Source organism: Geosmithia morbida (assembly GCF_012550715.1).
Source record: "Geosmithia morbida isolate 1262 chromosome Unknown scaffold_26, whole genome shotgun sequence".
NCBI classification, from domain to species: Eukaryota; Fungi; Ascomycota; class Sordariomycetes; order Hypocreales; family Bionectriaceae; genus Geosmithia; species Geosmithia morbida.
In genome coordinates this window covers 120,194-135,487 of record NW_023336213.1, presented here as the reverse complement: position 1 = coordinate 135,487, position 15,294 = coordinate 120,194, and the positions used below count along the sequence as shown (strand labels likewise).

The 15,294-nt window shown below is 57.8% G+C and overlaps 5 protein-coding genes across 5 annotated transcripts; 2 read left to right on the top strand and 3 right to left on the bottom strand.

Moving 5' to 3' along the window:
* Nucleotides 1–478: 478 nt before the first annotated feature.
* GMORB2_4812 (5-oxoprolinase (ATP-hydrolysing)) lies at nt 479–4,676 on the top strand (the record flags this gene model as incomplete). Its single annotated transcript, XM_035466786.1, is given in 5 exon segments — nt 479–780; nt 794–2,013; nt 2,086–2,145; nt 2,209–3,306; nt 3,448–4,676. 5 exon segments carry the CDS (start codon nt 479–481, stop codon nt 4,674–4,676), a joined length of 3,909 nt encoding a protein of 1,302 aa, XP_035317945.1.
* A 2,095-nt stretch (nt 4,677–6,771) lies between these two features.
* On the top strand, nt 6,772–8,902 carry GMORB2_4811 (Major Facilitator Superfamily; the record flags this gene model as incomplete). Its single annotated transcript, XM_035466785.1, has 7 exons — nt 6,772–6,890; nt 7,031–7,080; nt 7,218–7,328; nt 7,394–7,947; nt 8,023–8,219; nt 8,309–8,527; nt 8,611–8,902. The coding sequence occupies 7 exons, from the start codon at nt 6,772–6,774 to the stop codon at nt 8,900–8,902; spliced, it is 1,542 nt and encodes a 513-aa protein (XP_035317944.1).
* Nucleotides 8,903–9,219: 317 nt separating this feature from the next.
* Nucleotides 9,220–10,567, bottom strand: GMORB2_4810 (glycerol 2-dehydrogenase (NADP+); the record flags this gene model as incomplete). The annotated part of the gene is given in 6 exon segments (XM_035466784.1): nt 9,220–9,807; nt 9,900–9,929; nt 10,024–10,181; nt 10,326–10,336; nt 10,342–10,426; nt 10,507–10,567. Coding segments are annotated over 6 exon segments (933 nt in total).
* An 806-nt stretch (nt 10,568–11,373) lies between these two features.
* GMORB2_4809 (WD domain, G-beta repeat) lies at nt 11,374–12,871 on the bottom strand (the record flags this gene model as incomplete). Its single annotated transcript, XM_035466783.1, has 2 exons — nt 11,374–12,524; nt 12,844–12,871. 2 exons carry the CDS (start codon nt 12,869–12,871, stop codon nt 11,374–11,376), a joined length of 1,179 nt encoding a protein of 392 aa, XP_035317942.1.
* Nucleotides 12,872–14,053: 1,182 nt separating this feature from the next.
* On the bottom strand, nt 14,054–15,259 carry GMORB2_4808 (alcohol dehydrogenase (NADP+); the record flags this gene model as incomplete). The annotated part of the gene is made up of 2 exons (XM_035466782.1): nt 14,054–14,702; nt 14,826–15,259. 2 exons carry the CDS (start codon nt 15,257–15,259, stop codon nt 14,054–14,056), a joined length of 1,083 nt encoding a protein of 360 aa, XP_035317941.1.
* Nucleotides 15,260–15,294: the final 35 nt, after the last annotated feature.

Here is a 15,294-nt window from a genome sequence, read left to right as displayed (position 1 = left end):
ACTGCTTGTTGGTCGTGGCCGAGTGGAACACTATTACCGCGAGACTGCATACGATACGCCATCTGAATTGCTGGTTGCGCAATGATGAAAATTACCTCAATCGGACTTGCCCGCGCCCGTTCCCAACTGCCGACTACTTGCACAGGGAATAAATCAACCGACCTGCAGGTTGCATCGAGAAAAGAGGCCCAGAAAAAGGGTGCAGTGGTCGACTGCGGGCCATATCAATGCACGGGAGAGTCTGTATAGGGAAGTTTTCGTCTCCGTTGACGGTCGCGGCAATTTATTACCCAATTAGGCAAATCTCGGCCAAGCCGTTTCATTCCGACCGGCGCGGACCGTTGACCATCCGATATTATTGTTCTATCCCCCCCCCAGGGGAATTTGCGTCTATAGATACATTGGCAGAACCGAGTCTGGTGAGATTCGAAGGCGATAGAGGTAGAGAGAGAACGAACCGGGTCTTTTGGAATACAGCATGGCACCTTGTGAAGATCGCTCGATGGACAGTAACGACATCGACATCGCCATCGACCGGGGTGGCACGTTCTGCGATGTGATTGCGACCGTCGGAGATCAGAGCCCATACGTCTTCAAGATTCTATCCGAGGACCCGGGAAACTACAGCGATGCACCGACGGAGGCTATCCGCCGCGTTCTCGAACGGGCACAAGGCCGGTCCATTCCCCGAGGCGAAAAGCTGGATGGCTCGAGAATCGGTGCGTTCGAGAGAAGGAGCAGTCTGATATGGCCCAAGCCTGTTTCGAGCTTCGTCCTAATGTGCGCCTGAGAGATCAACAGCGTCATGTCGCATAGGCACGACGGTCGCCACCAACGCCTTGCTGGAACAGAAGGGTGAGAGGTTCGCATTCGTGGCAACCAAGGGATTCAAGGATGTGTGCATCATCGGCGACCAGACACGGCCCGACATCTTCGCACTGCGCGTGGAGAAGGCCAAGGCGCTCCACGACAGGGTCATCGAAGTGGACGAGCGCATCACCATCGAGGACTACGACCTGAACCCGTCTCCTCTGGACAAGTCGTCCGCGGCCGTCGATGCCGACCCCGGTCTCCGGAGGACAGAGAGCGGCGAGGTGGTCCGCGTCTTGAAGGCGGTCGACACGGCCCAGGTGCGCGGGCAGCTGCTGTCACTCCGTTCGGAAGGCTATACATCCCTCGCAATCTCGTTCCTGCACTCGTATCTGTACCCGGACCACGAGCGGATCGTGGAGGGGATCGCGCGGGATGTTGGCTTCCGGTACGTCTCCATCTCGAGCGACACGAGCCGAACGATCAAGTACCTGCGGCGCAGCACGTCGGTCTGTTCCGAGGCGTACCTCTATCCCGTCATAAGACGGTACATTGAGGGTTTCGAGACCGGGTTCGATGTGCTCCCCCGACGCACAGAGTTCATGTGCTCGGATGGCGGGCTCAAGCAGGCCGCCAGGTTTGGTGGGAACGAGGCCCTGGTCAGCGGGCCCGCGGGTGGTGTCGTGGGCGTCGCCAGATCCTGCTACTTTGGTGAGTCGGCCGACCCCCTCATCGGCCTCGACATGGGCGGCACGAGCACCGACGTCTGCCGCTTCGACGGCCACTACGACTACCTCACAGAGTCACGCATCGCCAACCGCACCCTCAACGTCCCCATGCTCAATATCCAGACCGTCGCTGCGGGAGGGGGGTCCATCCTCTTTGCACGCAACGGGCTGCTCGTCGTAGGCCCCGAGAGCGCCGGTGCCTATCCTGGCCCGGCCAGCTACCGGAACGGCGGGCCGCTGACCGTCACGGACGCGAACCTGTTCCTGAACCGCCTCGACGTGACGTCGTTCCCATCCGTCTTCGGCCCAGGTTCCAACGAGCCTCTCGACCTAGAAATCGTCAAGGAAAAGTTTCGGGTTATTGCTGACGACTTCAATGCCCAGACGTCACAGCATCTGACGCCAGAGGAGGTGGCTTGCGGATTCATCAATGTTGCCAATGAGACCATGAGCAGGCCCATCCGAAATGCCACAGGTTCGTCTCGTGTCTTGTGCTGCGTCCAGAATCCAGGTCTTGTCACTGACCGGTCTTGTCCATCATTTGCAGAGGCGAGGGGATACGCGCCCGAGAAGCACAACCTTGTCAGCTTTGGCGGAGCAGGCGGCCGTGAGTCCAAGTGCTCGATCCTCGCTCGCGAGCCGACGAAACCTACTAAAGCTGCGTGAACAGAGCATGCCTGCGCGATTGCCGACAGGCTCGGGATCCGACGCATATTAATCCACAAGTGGTCATCCTTGCTGTCCGCATACGGCATCTCCCAGTCGCAGCTACGGTCCAAGGCATCGGAGCCCCACGCGGCCGACTTCTCCCTTTCCGAACTCCCTCGGATCAGACGGGTCCTTGACCGGCTCAGATGCCAGGTCCAGGAAGATCTCGTCTCGCAGGGAGCTTCCAAGGAGACGCTTACCTTTGACGAGGTGCTGGGCCTGCACTACTTTGGCACCGACACGATCCTTTCCATCCTACGGCCAGACGACGACGACTACGGCAAGGCGTTCAGGACCGAGCATCTGCGCGAGTTCGCCTTCAACCTCGACCGCAGAATAATAATTGATTCCATCACGGTGCGCGGTTCCGGCACCGCCGGTAAGGGCGGTGCCGTTGCGCCGCCGACGCAGGACCTGGCCGCAGCGCAGACGAGGCAGACGCCGGCCAAAGCCTCCAAGGTGCAGACCCTGTACATCGATGGCGCCTGGAGAGATAGCGGCGTGTACAGGCTAGCCGATGTCGAGCGAGGTACCTTCGTCGACGGACCGGCGCTCATCCTCGACGAGACGCAGACCATCGTCGTGGAAGCCCGGTTCCGAGCCTACATCTTGCCGGACCACGTCATCATCGACAGGGTCGAGCCCGGGGGGTCCTCGACGTCGGAATCGGCCGGCGACGACACCTTCAGTCCCATCCAGCTCTCCGTCTTCGCCCACAGGTTCATGTCGATTGCCGAGCAGATGGGCAGCACGCTCCAGCGGACAGCCATCTCCACGAGCATCAGGGAGCGGCTCGACTTCTCCTGCGCAATCTTCTCGTCCGACGGACAGTTGGTAGCCAACGCGCCTCACATCCCCATCCATCTCGGGAGCATGCAGCTGGCCATCCAGGCACAGCACAAGCTGTGGAGAGGCAAGCTCCAGCCGGGCGATGTGCTCATGTCGAACCACCCCGAGTGGGGGGGCACGCATCTGCCGGATATCACCGTCATCACGCCCATCTTCGTCGACGGTCAAGTCGCCTTCTACACGGCTAGCCGGGGTCACCACACAGATATCGGTATGTAGAGCAAGAGCCGGCCGGCAATGTTCCCCCCCCCCCCCCCCCCCCCCCCCCCCCCCCCAGTTTTTCTTCCTCCCCCCCCCCCCCCCCCCCCCGCCCTCCAAGTCCCCGCTTTCTGATGCGTATTTCCGTGACAAGGTGGCAAGGGCATCACGTCGATGATGCCCGACTCCAAGGAGCTGTGGGAGGAGGGCCTCAACGTCACGTCCATGAAGATCGTCAGCGGAGGCGAGTTCCTCGAGGACGAGGTCCGCCGGGCCTTTGAGCTTGCCGGCAGCTTCCCGGGGTGCAGCCCCACCCGACGCTTCCAGGACAATGTGTCGGACCTGAAGGCCCAGATATCCTCGAACCAGCGCGGCCTGAAGCTCCTCGGCCGGCTCTGCGACGAGTTCTCGCTGCCGACCGTGCAGAGGTACATGGGCGGGATCCAGCTCAACGCCGAGGCTGCGGTGCGCAGGTTCCTCCGCGACGTGGCGGCGCAGCACCCCGACGGACTGGGGGCCGAGGACGTATTCGACAACGGGACCAAGATCAAGCTCGGCATCACGGTCGACGCCGAGACTGGATCTGCCGTGTTCAACTTTGACGGTACCGGCCCGCAGTGCTGGAGCAACATCAACTGCCCCATCTCGATCGCTCACTCGGCCGTCATCTACACGCTACGCTGCCTCATAGACATGGACATACCGCTGAACCAGGGATGCCTGGCTCCGGTGGAGATACGGGTGCCCAAGGGCTCGGTGCTGAACCCGCAGCCGTCGGTGGCCGTCTGCGGCAGCACCCTGGCCAGCCAGCGGGTGATCGACGTGATCCTGCGGGCCTTCCACTGCGTCGCCGCCTTCCAGGGCTGCGCCAGCAGCTTCGGCTGGGGCATCGGCGGACGGAACCCGGACACGGGCAAGATCGAGCCGGGCTGGAACTACGGCGAGTCCATCGGCGGCGGGACGGGCGCCGGACCCGGCTGGCACGGCGAGCACGCAACTCACGTGCATTCCACCAACACACGCATCACGGATGCGGAGGTGGTCGAGAAGCGCACGCCCGTCCTGGTGCGGCGGCACGAGATCAATCGCGGCTCGGGCGGCAGAGGCAGGTGGAATGGCGGAGACGGCATCACGCGCGAGATCGAGGCGAGGATCCCGATGAGGTCGAGCATCCTCTCCGAGAGGAGGGTCTTTGCGCCGTACGGAGTCGACGGCGGCCAGCCGGGCAATGTAGGTGAGAATGCCGTCTTCCGTCGCAATGCAGAGGGTGGCCTGGACAAGATCAACCTCGGTAGCCAAGCTGTTGTCGATCTCCGGCCCGGAGAACTGATGCAGATCAAGACGCCGGGGGGAGGGGGCTGGGGAGTTCCCCTCGGGTCATGACGGCGGTGTTGGATTTTCGGTGTCGGATTTCTGAGAGAAGCTGAGCTTGGTCTGAGGGAGAAGAATCGAGTGGATAGCAGAGCGAGTAGAGTAGATCAATAGCACGATATTCCAATAAGATACCAATACTAATACTAATACTGATGATGATGATGATGATAAAAGGCATGTATGATGGATGCATGTACAGATAGATTATTAGTACGAAGTATTACCCTCACGCCTTTCTAGCCCCGGAGTCAATAAGATGGAGAAACCTATGTTCGCAATATTACTAGGCGCCTTGGGCCGTATTATGATCAACTGCCGGCAGTACAAGTATATGTATGAGCATGTACATATGAGTATATACATATATACATACACACAGGTAGATGGTGATGGGAACCCTCTCATCATTCCCTGTGATCATGTGATTTACACTATATGCTCGCCATAATAGACGTAACTTGCGACCGTGTACGAGAGTACACATGAGAGGTTGTTACCAGTATCACGCCATGGTGGGACCGGATAATAAAGAGGTGGCGAGTGATGATCAGTACTGTCATATAATCTGTATATACAAGGATATCCAAGATTGATACTCTATCCAAGAGCGACGGGACAACTAGGCGGCCCCGAGGTAGAAGAGGGAAAAGGAACGAAAGGAGCAGCAACTAGTAGAATGATACATATACGAGTATACGAGTGCAGATTAGTAGGACTAGGTCACCTTGGCCACCCTGTCCGTTCTCACACGTAATACATTGTATATCCGTAATGCTATTGTTGGTTGTTGTAATATCACCAACTGCCAGGTCTAATCTGTACATAGGTATTCATATTAAATTGCGCTCTCATCCATTTCCCACATCCCGTTCTAGCTACTCTCCTTTTAGTGTCCCAACTCACCAGGGTCTCGGCTCGCGCTTGTATTCGTCTTCGTATCTAGTGTCTTGGCACCTCGGCGGATGCGGATGGGGGGGGGGGCGGTCCAGGACTCTGTCTCGTCCTCTTCTTTTCTTTTTCTTTTTCTTTTCTTTTTCTCTTCTTTCGTCTCTGCGCATGATGCGATATTATTTCCTTAGCATCTAATAATACTTCGTAGGGCACACGTGCAGTGGTCGGCCACCCCCACTGGTGCAGAAAGTCGCAGGGTTTGCTTTGCTATCCTCGACATGGAGCGAATATCTGATGCTGAAGATCTCTCTCGTTACTTCGCACCCAGATTCTGAATCCGCGAGAGATTCCACGCACAGATACATAGGTTACGTGTAGTGTGTACTCGTGATGCTACTATATTCACCCTTGGATAGTCATAGTCTCGGACGGAGAAGCCATCATCACACCTCTGAACGGTGTGGATCAGCTGGTCGGACCATCGAAGCCTTTTCCAGTCGGCTACTCCGCAGAAGAGAGAAAAAAAGAAGGAAGAGAAAGGCAGGGAGCACCGAGTTCCGCCAAGCCTCCCACGCAAGACGAGCAGTCAACGGCGCGATAGCCCGTGCTGTATCCACCCGTCCAGCTTGGTGAGCTCTCCAGAGTACATGATAGGCTCTCATCCCCGTGCCGTCGGTTCCAAACTCTGGCTTTTCCGGCGTTCTGATGCATGGTAGCGGAGTTGGCCGGGGCAAGCTAAACTATAAGCTTAAAAACTCTTGCCATGTCGTGATCGGCCATCTTGATGATGCTATCTACACAACACCTTACTCGTAGACCTGGACAGTCTATTGCTTCGCAGACTTACGTTAATTTGCGACAACCCGACGGGGAACATGAGCAGGTTGCGGTCGAGAACTGTGGGGGGGGGGGGGGGGATCGGGCTGCGCCATCCGCCGAAGAAAAGGTGTGAGGAGGAGGAGGAGGGACCGGGGACCGTTCCCCAGGCATCTGGGTATAAGGATCATGTTCCCTTGCACTTCTTCTCCCTTCCGGTATCCGCTGTCCCTTCCTGCCCTCCTTCACCCTACCCGACCTGGTCCTGCGCAGAAGCTGAAGGCTCTCCGAGACACACCCCCAGCGCCTAGAACTGACAAGAGCAAGATTCCGACCACAAGAGAGTACCGCGGTCGAATCTAGTTACGACGCTGGTCCTTGACCGGCAAGCGCCAATATGGGTATCTTCGGCACAAAACTCGCCAGGAGCGAGCCTTCCAATCCTCCGGATGAAGAGGAGACGCCGCACCTCGAAGTCGACTGGTCCAAGGATGAGGAGCGGAGGGCGAAGCTCAAGTAAGTCCAGCACGAGCACTCTCGGGATCGCTTCCCACGGTGACCTCAAGAAGAAAAAAAAAACATTTCGAGGAAAAAAAAGGGAGATGGAGGTAGCAAGTAATGATCTCAGTTTCCTTGGCATTGACACTCATGGATAGGCTCGACTTGATCATCATGCCCATCCTCACCATGGGCTTCTTCTGTCTGCGTTAGTGCCACCCTACAACCTTCGTTTCTTTTGTTTCTCGTCTTGTCTTTGTCTTGTTTCGTTCTCTCTTATTCCCCCAAAGACCCAGCCCGATTTCCTGTCCTGTATCGACGGTACTAATATACGCGCACCTGCAGAACTCGACCGTGGAAACATCTCCAATGCCATCACCGACACCTTCATGGAAGACGTCGGCGTCGACCAGGACCAGTTCAACGTCGGTCAGCAGATGCTGTCCCTCGGTATCGGTACGCGGCACGCCCGGTATGCACACTCTCTATCCGTTCCAGGCACTGACCTTCTCTGCTCTCAGTGCTCTTCGAGATACCCTCCAACATGATCCTGTACCGCGTCGGCCCCGGCAAGTGGCTCACGCTGCAGCTCTTCCTCTTCGGCATCGTCAGCACCTTCCAGGCCTTCCAGAACAGCTACGGCTCCTTCATCGCCACGCGCTTCCTCCTCGGCATGACAGAGTCGGGTTTCATCCCCGGCGGCCTGTGGACCCTGTCGACCTGGTACACCCGCAAGGAGACGGCCAAGCGCGTCATGGTCTTCTACTTTGGCAACCAGATCGGCCAGGCTTCCTCCAAGCTGCTGGCCTACGGAATCCTCCATATGCGCGGTGTCGGCGGTAAGTCGGGCTGGTTCTGGCTCTTCATCCTCATGGGAAGCTTCACCGTCTGCGGAGGCTTCGTCTTCGGCCTCTTCCTGCCGGACTCGTTCAAGAACCCCCGGTCTACCTTTGCGCCTGGTATCCGCTTCTTCACAGATCGCGAGCTCCACATCCTCCGCACCAGGGTGGTGCTGGACGACCCCATGAAGGGAAAGAAGAAGAAGAAGATTGACCGCAGCGCTTTCAAGAGGGCCGTAAGTTGTCGGGAACCACCGAACGCCCCGCATCCTTGACGTGCTCCATCCGACAGACAGCTGACATCATGGCAGTTCACCAACTGGAGGCTCTGGGTTCACACCTGCATCTCTCTCTGCAACAATGGACCCCAGCGCGCCTTCGACACCTACTCGCCTACCATCGTCTCCGGCTTCGGCTTCCCCAAGCTCACCAGTAATGCCATGGCCTCGGTTGGTCTCTGGCTTCAGGTTCCCGTCTCGTTCGCCTTCAGCTACGTCTCCGACCACTAGTACGTCTCTCACCGCACCGACCTTTCTAACTGCCTGCGTCCCCGTGCCGGATCCCGCTGACAGAATTCCCCCCCCACCCCCCCAACAGCAACCAACGCCCCGAGACCGTCATCGCCGGCCTGAGCTGCCACTTGCTCGGCAACATATTCAACCGCGGCTTCACCGAGTTCGGCGACGACCGCAAGGGAGCCAAGTACTTTGGTATCGTCTGGACTCAGACCTTTGCCACCTTCTCCCACCCTCTCAACATTGCCTGGATGTCCCTCGCCTGCCATGACTCCGAGGAGCGTGCCGTCGCCATGGCCATGTAAGTCAAAAGCCTAGGCTGTGGAGGCTCCTGCAATCCGCCAACGCTCACTGACTCTCTCTTCTTTCTCTTCTTCTATTTAGGGTCATCATGGCAGCCAACACCGCCGGCATCTACGGCGCCCAGATCTTCCGCGAGTCCGACAAGCCCAAGTACCGCACCGGATTCTCCATCAATCTAGGTGTCTTGTCCTTTGGTCTGTGCTTGGCCATCATCCGCAAGGTGGACGAGTTCATCCGTAAGCGGAGAGGCAAGAGCATCGGCCTCGAAGCCCCGCGAGACCAGGACTCCAACGATGAGGAGTCTGGGAAGGGCTCCGTCTCAAAGGTCGGAGAGGTCCGGTCAACGCCGGTGATTGCCCATGAGAAGCAATGATTCATATCGCACTGAGTAGTGTGGCCTCTTGTCTGAGCAGTTTCATCGAGACCTGAATTACACTGGCGCCCTTTATTCAATGCTATTTCTATTTAGAACTTGTATATCCTCTCATAATGTGAGAGTTTCCGCGGTTTCTTCTATATTGCCGTAGTCAAGGGATATATATATGCCATCATGTCTTGATTGTAATGCCCTACGATACGATACAGAGCCAAAGACGAAAGGGGGGGGGGGAAGAACTCTTGACTACGGAAAAGTGCCTCATCCACTCAGACTTTTTTGTTATTTGCCAGTCGTCTTCGCGCAAAACATCCTCAATTCGACTTGACGGGCCCATACCAGTCAGCGAAGCCGAGGTCGAACCCCCACGGCGGCGTGTTGATGCGCTTCGCCTTCCCAGCAGCGGCCAGGCCATCCAGGACCGCCAGCTCATCGCCAGATAGCTTGACGACCTCCCTGTTGCTGGCGATGCGCTTCTCCGAAACGGACTTGGGCAGCACCACGGTGCCCTTGTTGACATGGTAGCTGATGAGGATGGTGGCGGGCGAGACGCCCTTGGCGTCAGCAATCTTCTGGATCTCCGAGTCGGACATGAGGGGGGCGCCGGAGGATCCCAGCGGCGAGTAGGCTTCGAGGAGGATGCCCTTGTCGGCGCAGTACTGGCGCAGCTCGTGCTGCGGCAGGTAAGGGTGCAGCTCGACCTGGTTGACGGCCGGGACGACGGTCCACGTCTTGCTCAGCTCCTCCAGGTACGGGATCGACCAGTTGGAGACGCCGATGGCCTTGACCTTGCCGCTATTGTACACCTCCTCCATCTGGCGCCACGTGTCGGCCAGGTTCCATGACCTGTCCACCGCGCGTGTGCCGTCGGGGTTGACGGGGAAGAACTCGCTCGACCCATTCTGGGGGCCTCGTCAGCAAGATCCGAGATATTTGGCAGTAATGTATAGCGGGGTAAGAAGAAACAGGCATGCGACAGGGGGGATCAGCGTACCGGGACCAGGCGAACGGGCCAGTGAATAAGCTGTTGGATCGAATGTCGGTCAGCCAGTCGGTTGGCTGGTCTGGGGGAGAGAGGGGGCTGCCAGAACTGAGAGCATTCTGCATGAGGAACGTACATAGAGGTCGAGGTAGTCGACACCGAGAGCATCAAGAGACTTCTGGAGACCCTCCTTGACATTGTCATGGTACGTGTTCCACAGCTTGCTGGTGAGGAAGATCTCCTCGCGAGGGACGCCGCTATCCCTGATACCCTGACCAACCTCGTTCTCGTTGCCTAGGAGAGAAAAAGAAGGAGGAGAGAGTGAGTGTTAGACTGCTGTCACATCGGCACACAAGTCGTGTGGTAAGATCTCACGGTAAATCCTACGCGGCCGGTTAATGATCGCTTCCGATGCATATATATGCCTTCCGCCTTCACCTGTATTCTGACTTACAGGGCTGCGTCGATGTGACGGTATCCGTGCTTGATAGCGTCGGCCACGGCGACTCGCACCTCGCCCGGCGCTGCCTGCCAAGTACCTTGACGGACACCCAGGTAAGCCATACAGTCCCCGTCATCGGATGGCGCAACCAGTATCGGGTTGGCTATGAGAACATACCGAGTCCAACGGCGGGGATCTTAGCCCCCGTGTTGAGGGTAAATTCAGTCGGGACCGACATCGTTGCTGTCGTCGTGATGGTGGTTGCGAGTGAGGCGTCGATCGGGGGCGGTCGAAGTACTCGTAGTCACAGAACAAGAACGAGGTGAGGTCAGGGACAGTCTAGAAGGCGGGCTGATCCACATTCTTAAATCCTTCCCTGGAGGGTCCCTCTCTCATGCCGTCGTCATCAGAGGTAGGGAGCAGAGAGGAGGGGATCCCCGACGATCGGACATTTATCCGTCGCAACTTGCCCCGCACGCCGTCATATCCGACCCAGCAAGGCCGTCCAGAAAAGGCAAGTCTCGGCGTGATGATACAGATGTAAAGAACAGCACCGATTTTCCCTGAGCAGTCAAACTGCTAAGTATTGTTCTCAATATTAGTATCCCATGATGTGGTGCGATGGGGCTTCAGATGGCCGATCTAGTCTGTGCCTACCAGACATGAATCCCCCGCTAGTTCTCTACGCCGCGCCCCCCCCCCCCCCCCCCCCCCCGAGACCAAGGACAGGATATACCTGATCTCATCGAACACGGCCAACGCGTTGAGACGCTGGCAGTCAGTAATGTATAAATCCTCCTCGTCTCGCTCAGTCACTGTCCCCGTCCTCCTACAGCGGCCATCTCCAATATCCCGGGAGCGTATTACTGATCTGGATGGACATGAGGTGTGTAATAATCGTATGCAGTCGCTCGCTTGATAGGTGTCAATATATTGATCCGACAATAGATAACAACAACAACAAGCATAAAGATAAATGAAAACAGAAAGAAGAAGAAGAAGAGAAGCTCCCCAAGACAACAACTCCAAATACGTTTATGGACTTCAATTCTTGCCAACTCCAGCATCGGATCCGCGTCTTACAAAGTCCCACGCCTCGACCACGCCGTCCATGCGCCCAATCAGAACGACGGATGAGTCCGGCGAAAAGCACGCCGCCGTGACGACCTCCTCGACAACAGCCTGACACAGGAGCGCTCCGGTAGCCAGGTCGGTGACATCGAAGCCGTCCTCCGTACGACAGACCAGGTACTTTGCATCCGACGAGATGGTCAGAGGCCAGCCCTCGACGGAGCGCACGGACGGGAGGGCGTAGGAGGTCAACGTGGCGTCGGGGGCGTACGGGTGCCACAGGACGACACGGCTGCCCCCCCAGACGGCGGCGACGGTCACACTGCCCCCGTTCTCACCATCCTCCCCGACAGCCAGCAGGTTATTGGCCGCGGTCATGACGGCGGGGGCGGCCGAGCCAGCCCCGCCGCCACCGGCGTCCATCTCCAGACGGGCGACGGTGCGGCCGGTGAGGGGGTTGGTCAGGCGGATGGACGCGTCGCGCGAGAGGGAGACTACGGTGCGGTCCGTCGTCACGGCCGAGTGCGTCACGCGGTCGACGTGGCCCAGCATGCCGCGGCCTGCGCGGCTGCCACTGCGGGAATCCCACACGCCAAGCCTGTGTCCGCCGGAGCCTGCACCTGCACCACCGCCGACACTGCCGTCCGCCGTCGCAGCGATGATCCACCGCCCGTCCGGGCTCCAGCATAGGGGGCCCCCGGCGCATATCCCCTCGATCTCGAGCGTGGTCCTGCCGCTGTCCGTGTCCCGGATCAGGATGGACGTCGCGTAGTGGAGCTCGGCGCCGCTGCCCAGCTGGGTCGTCCAGTCGCGCAGCGTAGCTACGCGCCGCGTGTCCGGGCTGAAGGCAGCTTGCGAGCCGCACGTCTTGGACAGGGACTTTGACGAGTCGCCCTGGCACACCCTGCCTCTGCCGCCGTTGCTGCCCTTGACGGAGAGGGAGGACGGAGAGGAGGAGGAGGAGGGGTAGGGGGGAGGGGAGAGGCTGAAGACGTCAACCCATGACTGGGGGGAGCGCAGTGTCACGGCGTAGACGGCCAGGGCTGTCCATGACCGTGAGAGTCGGACTTGGGTGATTTCGGAGCGCGAGACGACTCTCCTGACTCGAAGGGTCAGCGAGGTGTCTGTATTCTGCAATGAAGCCCTGTGAGTCCGGTGTCAGCTCCTCTTAACCTGACTTCTCTTTCGTCCTCTAGTTCGAGCATGCTTTCACATACATCCAAGGAGAATCAGTAAGCTGTTCATAGAGGGTGCAACATGTGACAATTGGCGGCTGGTAGGCAGGCTGATCTTTGTACGAACACACACACACACACACACACACACACACACACATATAAATATATATAAACGGTTCAGAAGTATATGCCTTCCCGCGACGAGTCACTGCTGGATTTCAAATCCGATTGAGTAAGCAACCGCAGGAAAGCAATAAATCCAGACCGTGCACCGTTAGTCCCGCAAGCCACATTTTGCGTATTGGGCAATGCGCGCTGACCGGTGGGTTCCAGCTACCACGCCAATGGGATGACACACGATGCATTACCAAAGCTCTCTCGTTCACGAACTACTCGTCATATCATGTATCCCTACAAGATGAGTACATACCGTGGTCATTCAAACAGTTTGGTCGGGCAGGGCTAGGGCTGCTGAGCTGGGTGTACGAGTAGCCAAGAGCCTGAAGAGTGCGGTGATGATGGTTCTCGACATGGATTCCAAAGCTCTTGTCTCCTCCTCTCCTACCATGAACAAGCGAATTCTGCGACTGAATCGCAACAAAACCGAGGATCAACATGGGGTTGATCTCGGCGTGAGTCACCAACGCCGCATACCGTCATTGACAGTACACGTAGTATTACTGGTTACTTCCAACGGATGCACCTCCATCTGAGAATGGCAGGCCAAGCCATGAGCGACACGACATGTTTATCATGGCTTGAATACCTCTTTCAATCGGACGGGAGTTTTTCTGATACGAAGGGTATCGGAGTTGTCGGGGTACAGTTACGCGTCGACGTAGACGTCAGTCTTGATGAAGGGGAGAGAAGATGCCCGAGTAGGCAGCTGATAGACTGATAGTATCGGTATTCCGTCGCGGTAGCCGAGGCTCACCAGATTCCAGATCTTGTACAGGTAGAAGAATGGGATGATATGATACTAGGCAGATGGGAACCTCAAAAAGACCAAAGCGGGAGCGGGTGATGCTCAAGTGTGGTGATGATGATACAATGTGGAGATCTCCGACCTGGGAACAGCAATGCCTCCGAATGCGAAAATCCCCGCCCGCCAGTCACGACGGCGGAGCAGAAGAAGAAGAGATTACGACTTTCTGAAGAGGAATCTCATTATCCTCCGATCTCATCTTTCCTCTTGAGAGACAGGTGGACGGCTGGCGTCATCGACACCCGAAATAAGACCATCAAGGTAGCGTGTACCTCGTGCCTCCTCCTCCCCCAACTTCCCCCACCCTCACAAAACTACAAGAGTGCCATCTCAACCCACGAGACAGATTTACTCGTGCTGTATTCTTCCTCTCATTCTTCCCTTCCTTCCGCAAATCTAATCTCGTCATTACTATTCCCACTCCATCTCTTGGTCCGTCTTCTTCTCCTCAAGAACCCCTCCTAATCAGGTGCACGGGTCCAGGTCGATTCTACTCGGCAAAAGCCTTGTCGAATGCAACCATGCACGTCCGGTAGCGGACCGAGCTCTTCTCGAGCTTTTCCATGGCCTTCTGCAGGCCCTCGCGGGACATGGGGATCTCCTCGACCCAGGTGGTGATGTCCTTGTCGGCGGCGAGCTGCAGCATCTCGAGCATCTCGCTGCGGCTGCCGAGGTGGGAGCTGCCGATGAAGCAGCCGTTGGCGATGAAGTCCTGGTTGCGGATGGACATGCCCTCACCGCCGGGCAGGCCGACCGAATTCCAGTGGCCGTGGACGTCGAGCATGGACAGGTATCTCGACATCTCGAAGCCGTCAAACGACGTGGCCGTGTTGATGATGATGTCAAACGTCAGCCTGTGCGGCTCGTTCCAGTCGGGCTCGCCGGTGGCGATGAAGCCGTCGGCGCCCATCTGGCGGGCGTCGGCCTCCTTGGCCCGGCTGCGCGAGATGGCCCACACCTCGGCGCCCATGGCCTTGGCGAACATGACGGCGAAGTGGCCCAGGCCGCCGATGCCCACGATGCCCACCTTCTTTCCCGGCCCGGTGCCCAGGCGCTTCAGGGGACTGTACACAGTGATGCCGGCGCAGAGCAAAGGGGCCGCCACGCTGCTCCTGATCTTCTCGGGAATGCCGTAGACCCTGTTTCGAACAAGAGGCTGCGTCAGCCTACATGTTCTCCATCCACGACAAAAAAAAAAAAAAAAAAAAGGGAGCGGGGAGCGAGAATGTCATAAGGGACAGGAAGAGAGAGAGAGAACATACCAGAACTCGTGAACACGAGCATGGGAAGAGTATCCACCCTGAGTGATGTGGCCGGTGTCGAGGTACGGCGCGTTGTACGTGTCGATCAGATGCTTGCAGTACGTCTCGTTGTCATTCTTGCACTGGCGGCACTCGAGGCACGACCAGACCTGGGCGCCGACGCCGACGCGCTGTCCGACCTGGGCCAGGGTCACCTTGGAACCGACCTTGACGACCTCGCCGATGATCTCGTGGCCCACGGCGAGGGGGTAATTGCAGTGGCCCCAGTCGCCGCTGATGGTGTGCTTATCGCTGGCGCACACGCCGCAGCACTCGATCTTGACGTCGACGTCGTAGTCGCCAAACGGACGGGGGACGAACGAGTTCTTCTCAAAGTCGAGCCACTTGTCCGCACTCGGCGACTGAAAGGCCAGGAACTTTTCAGGGTAAGACATGGTCGGATCTACTGACAATAATGATGACGCGGGGG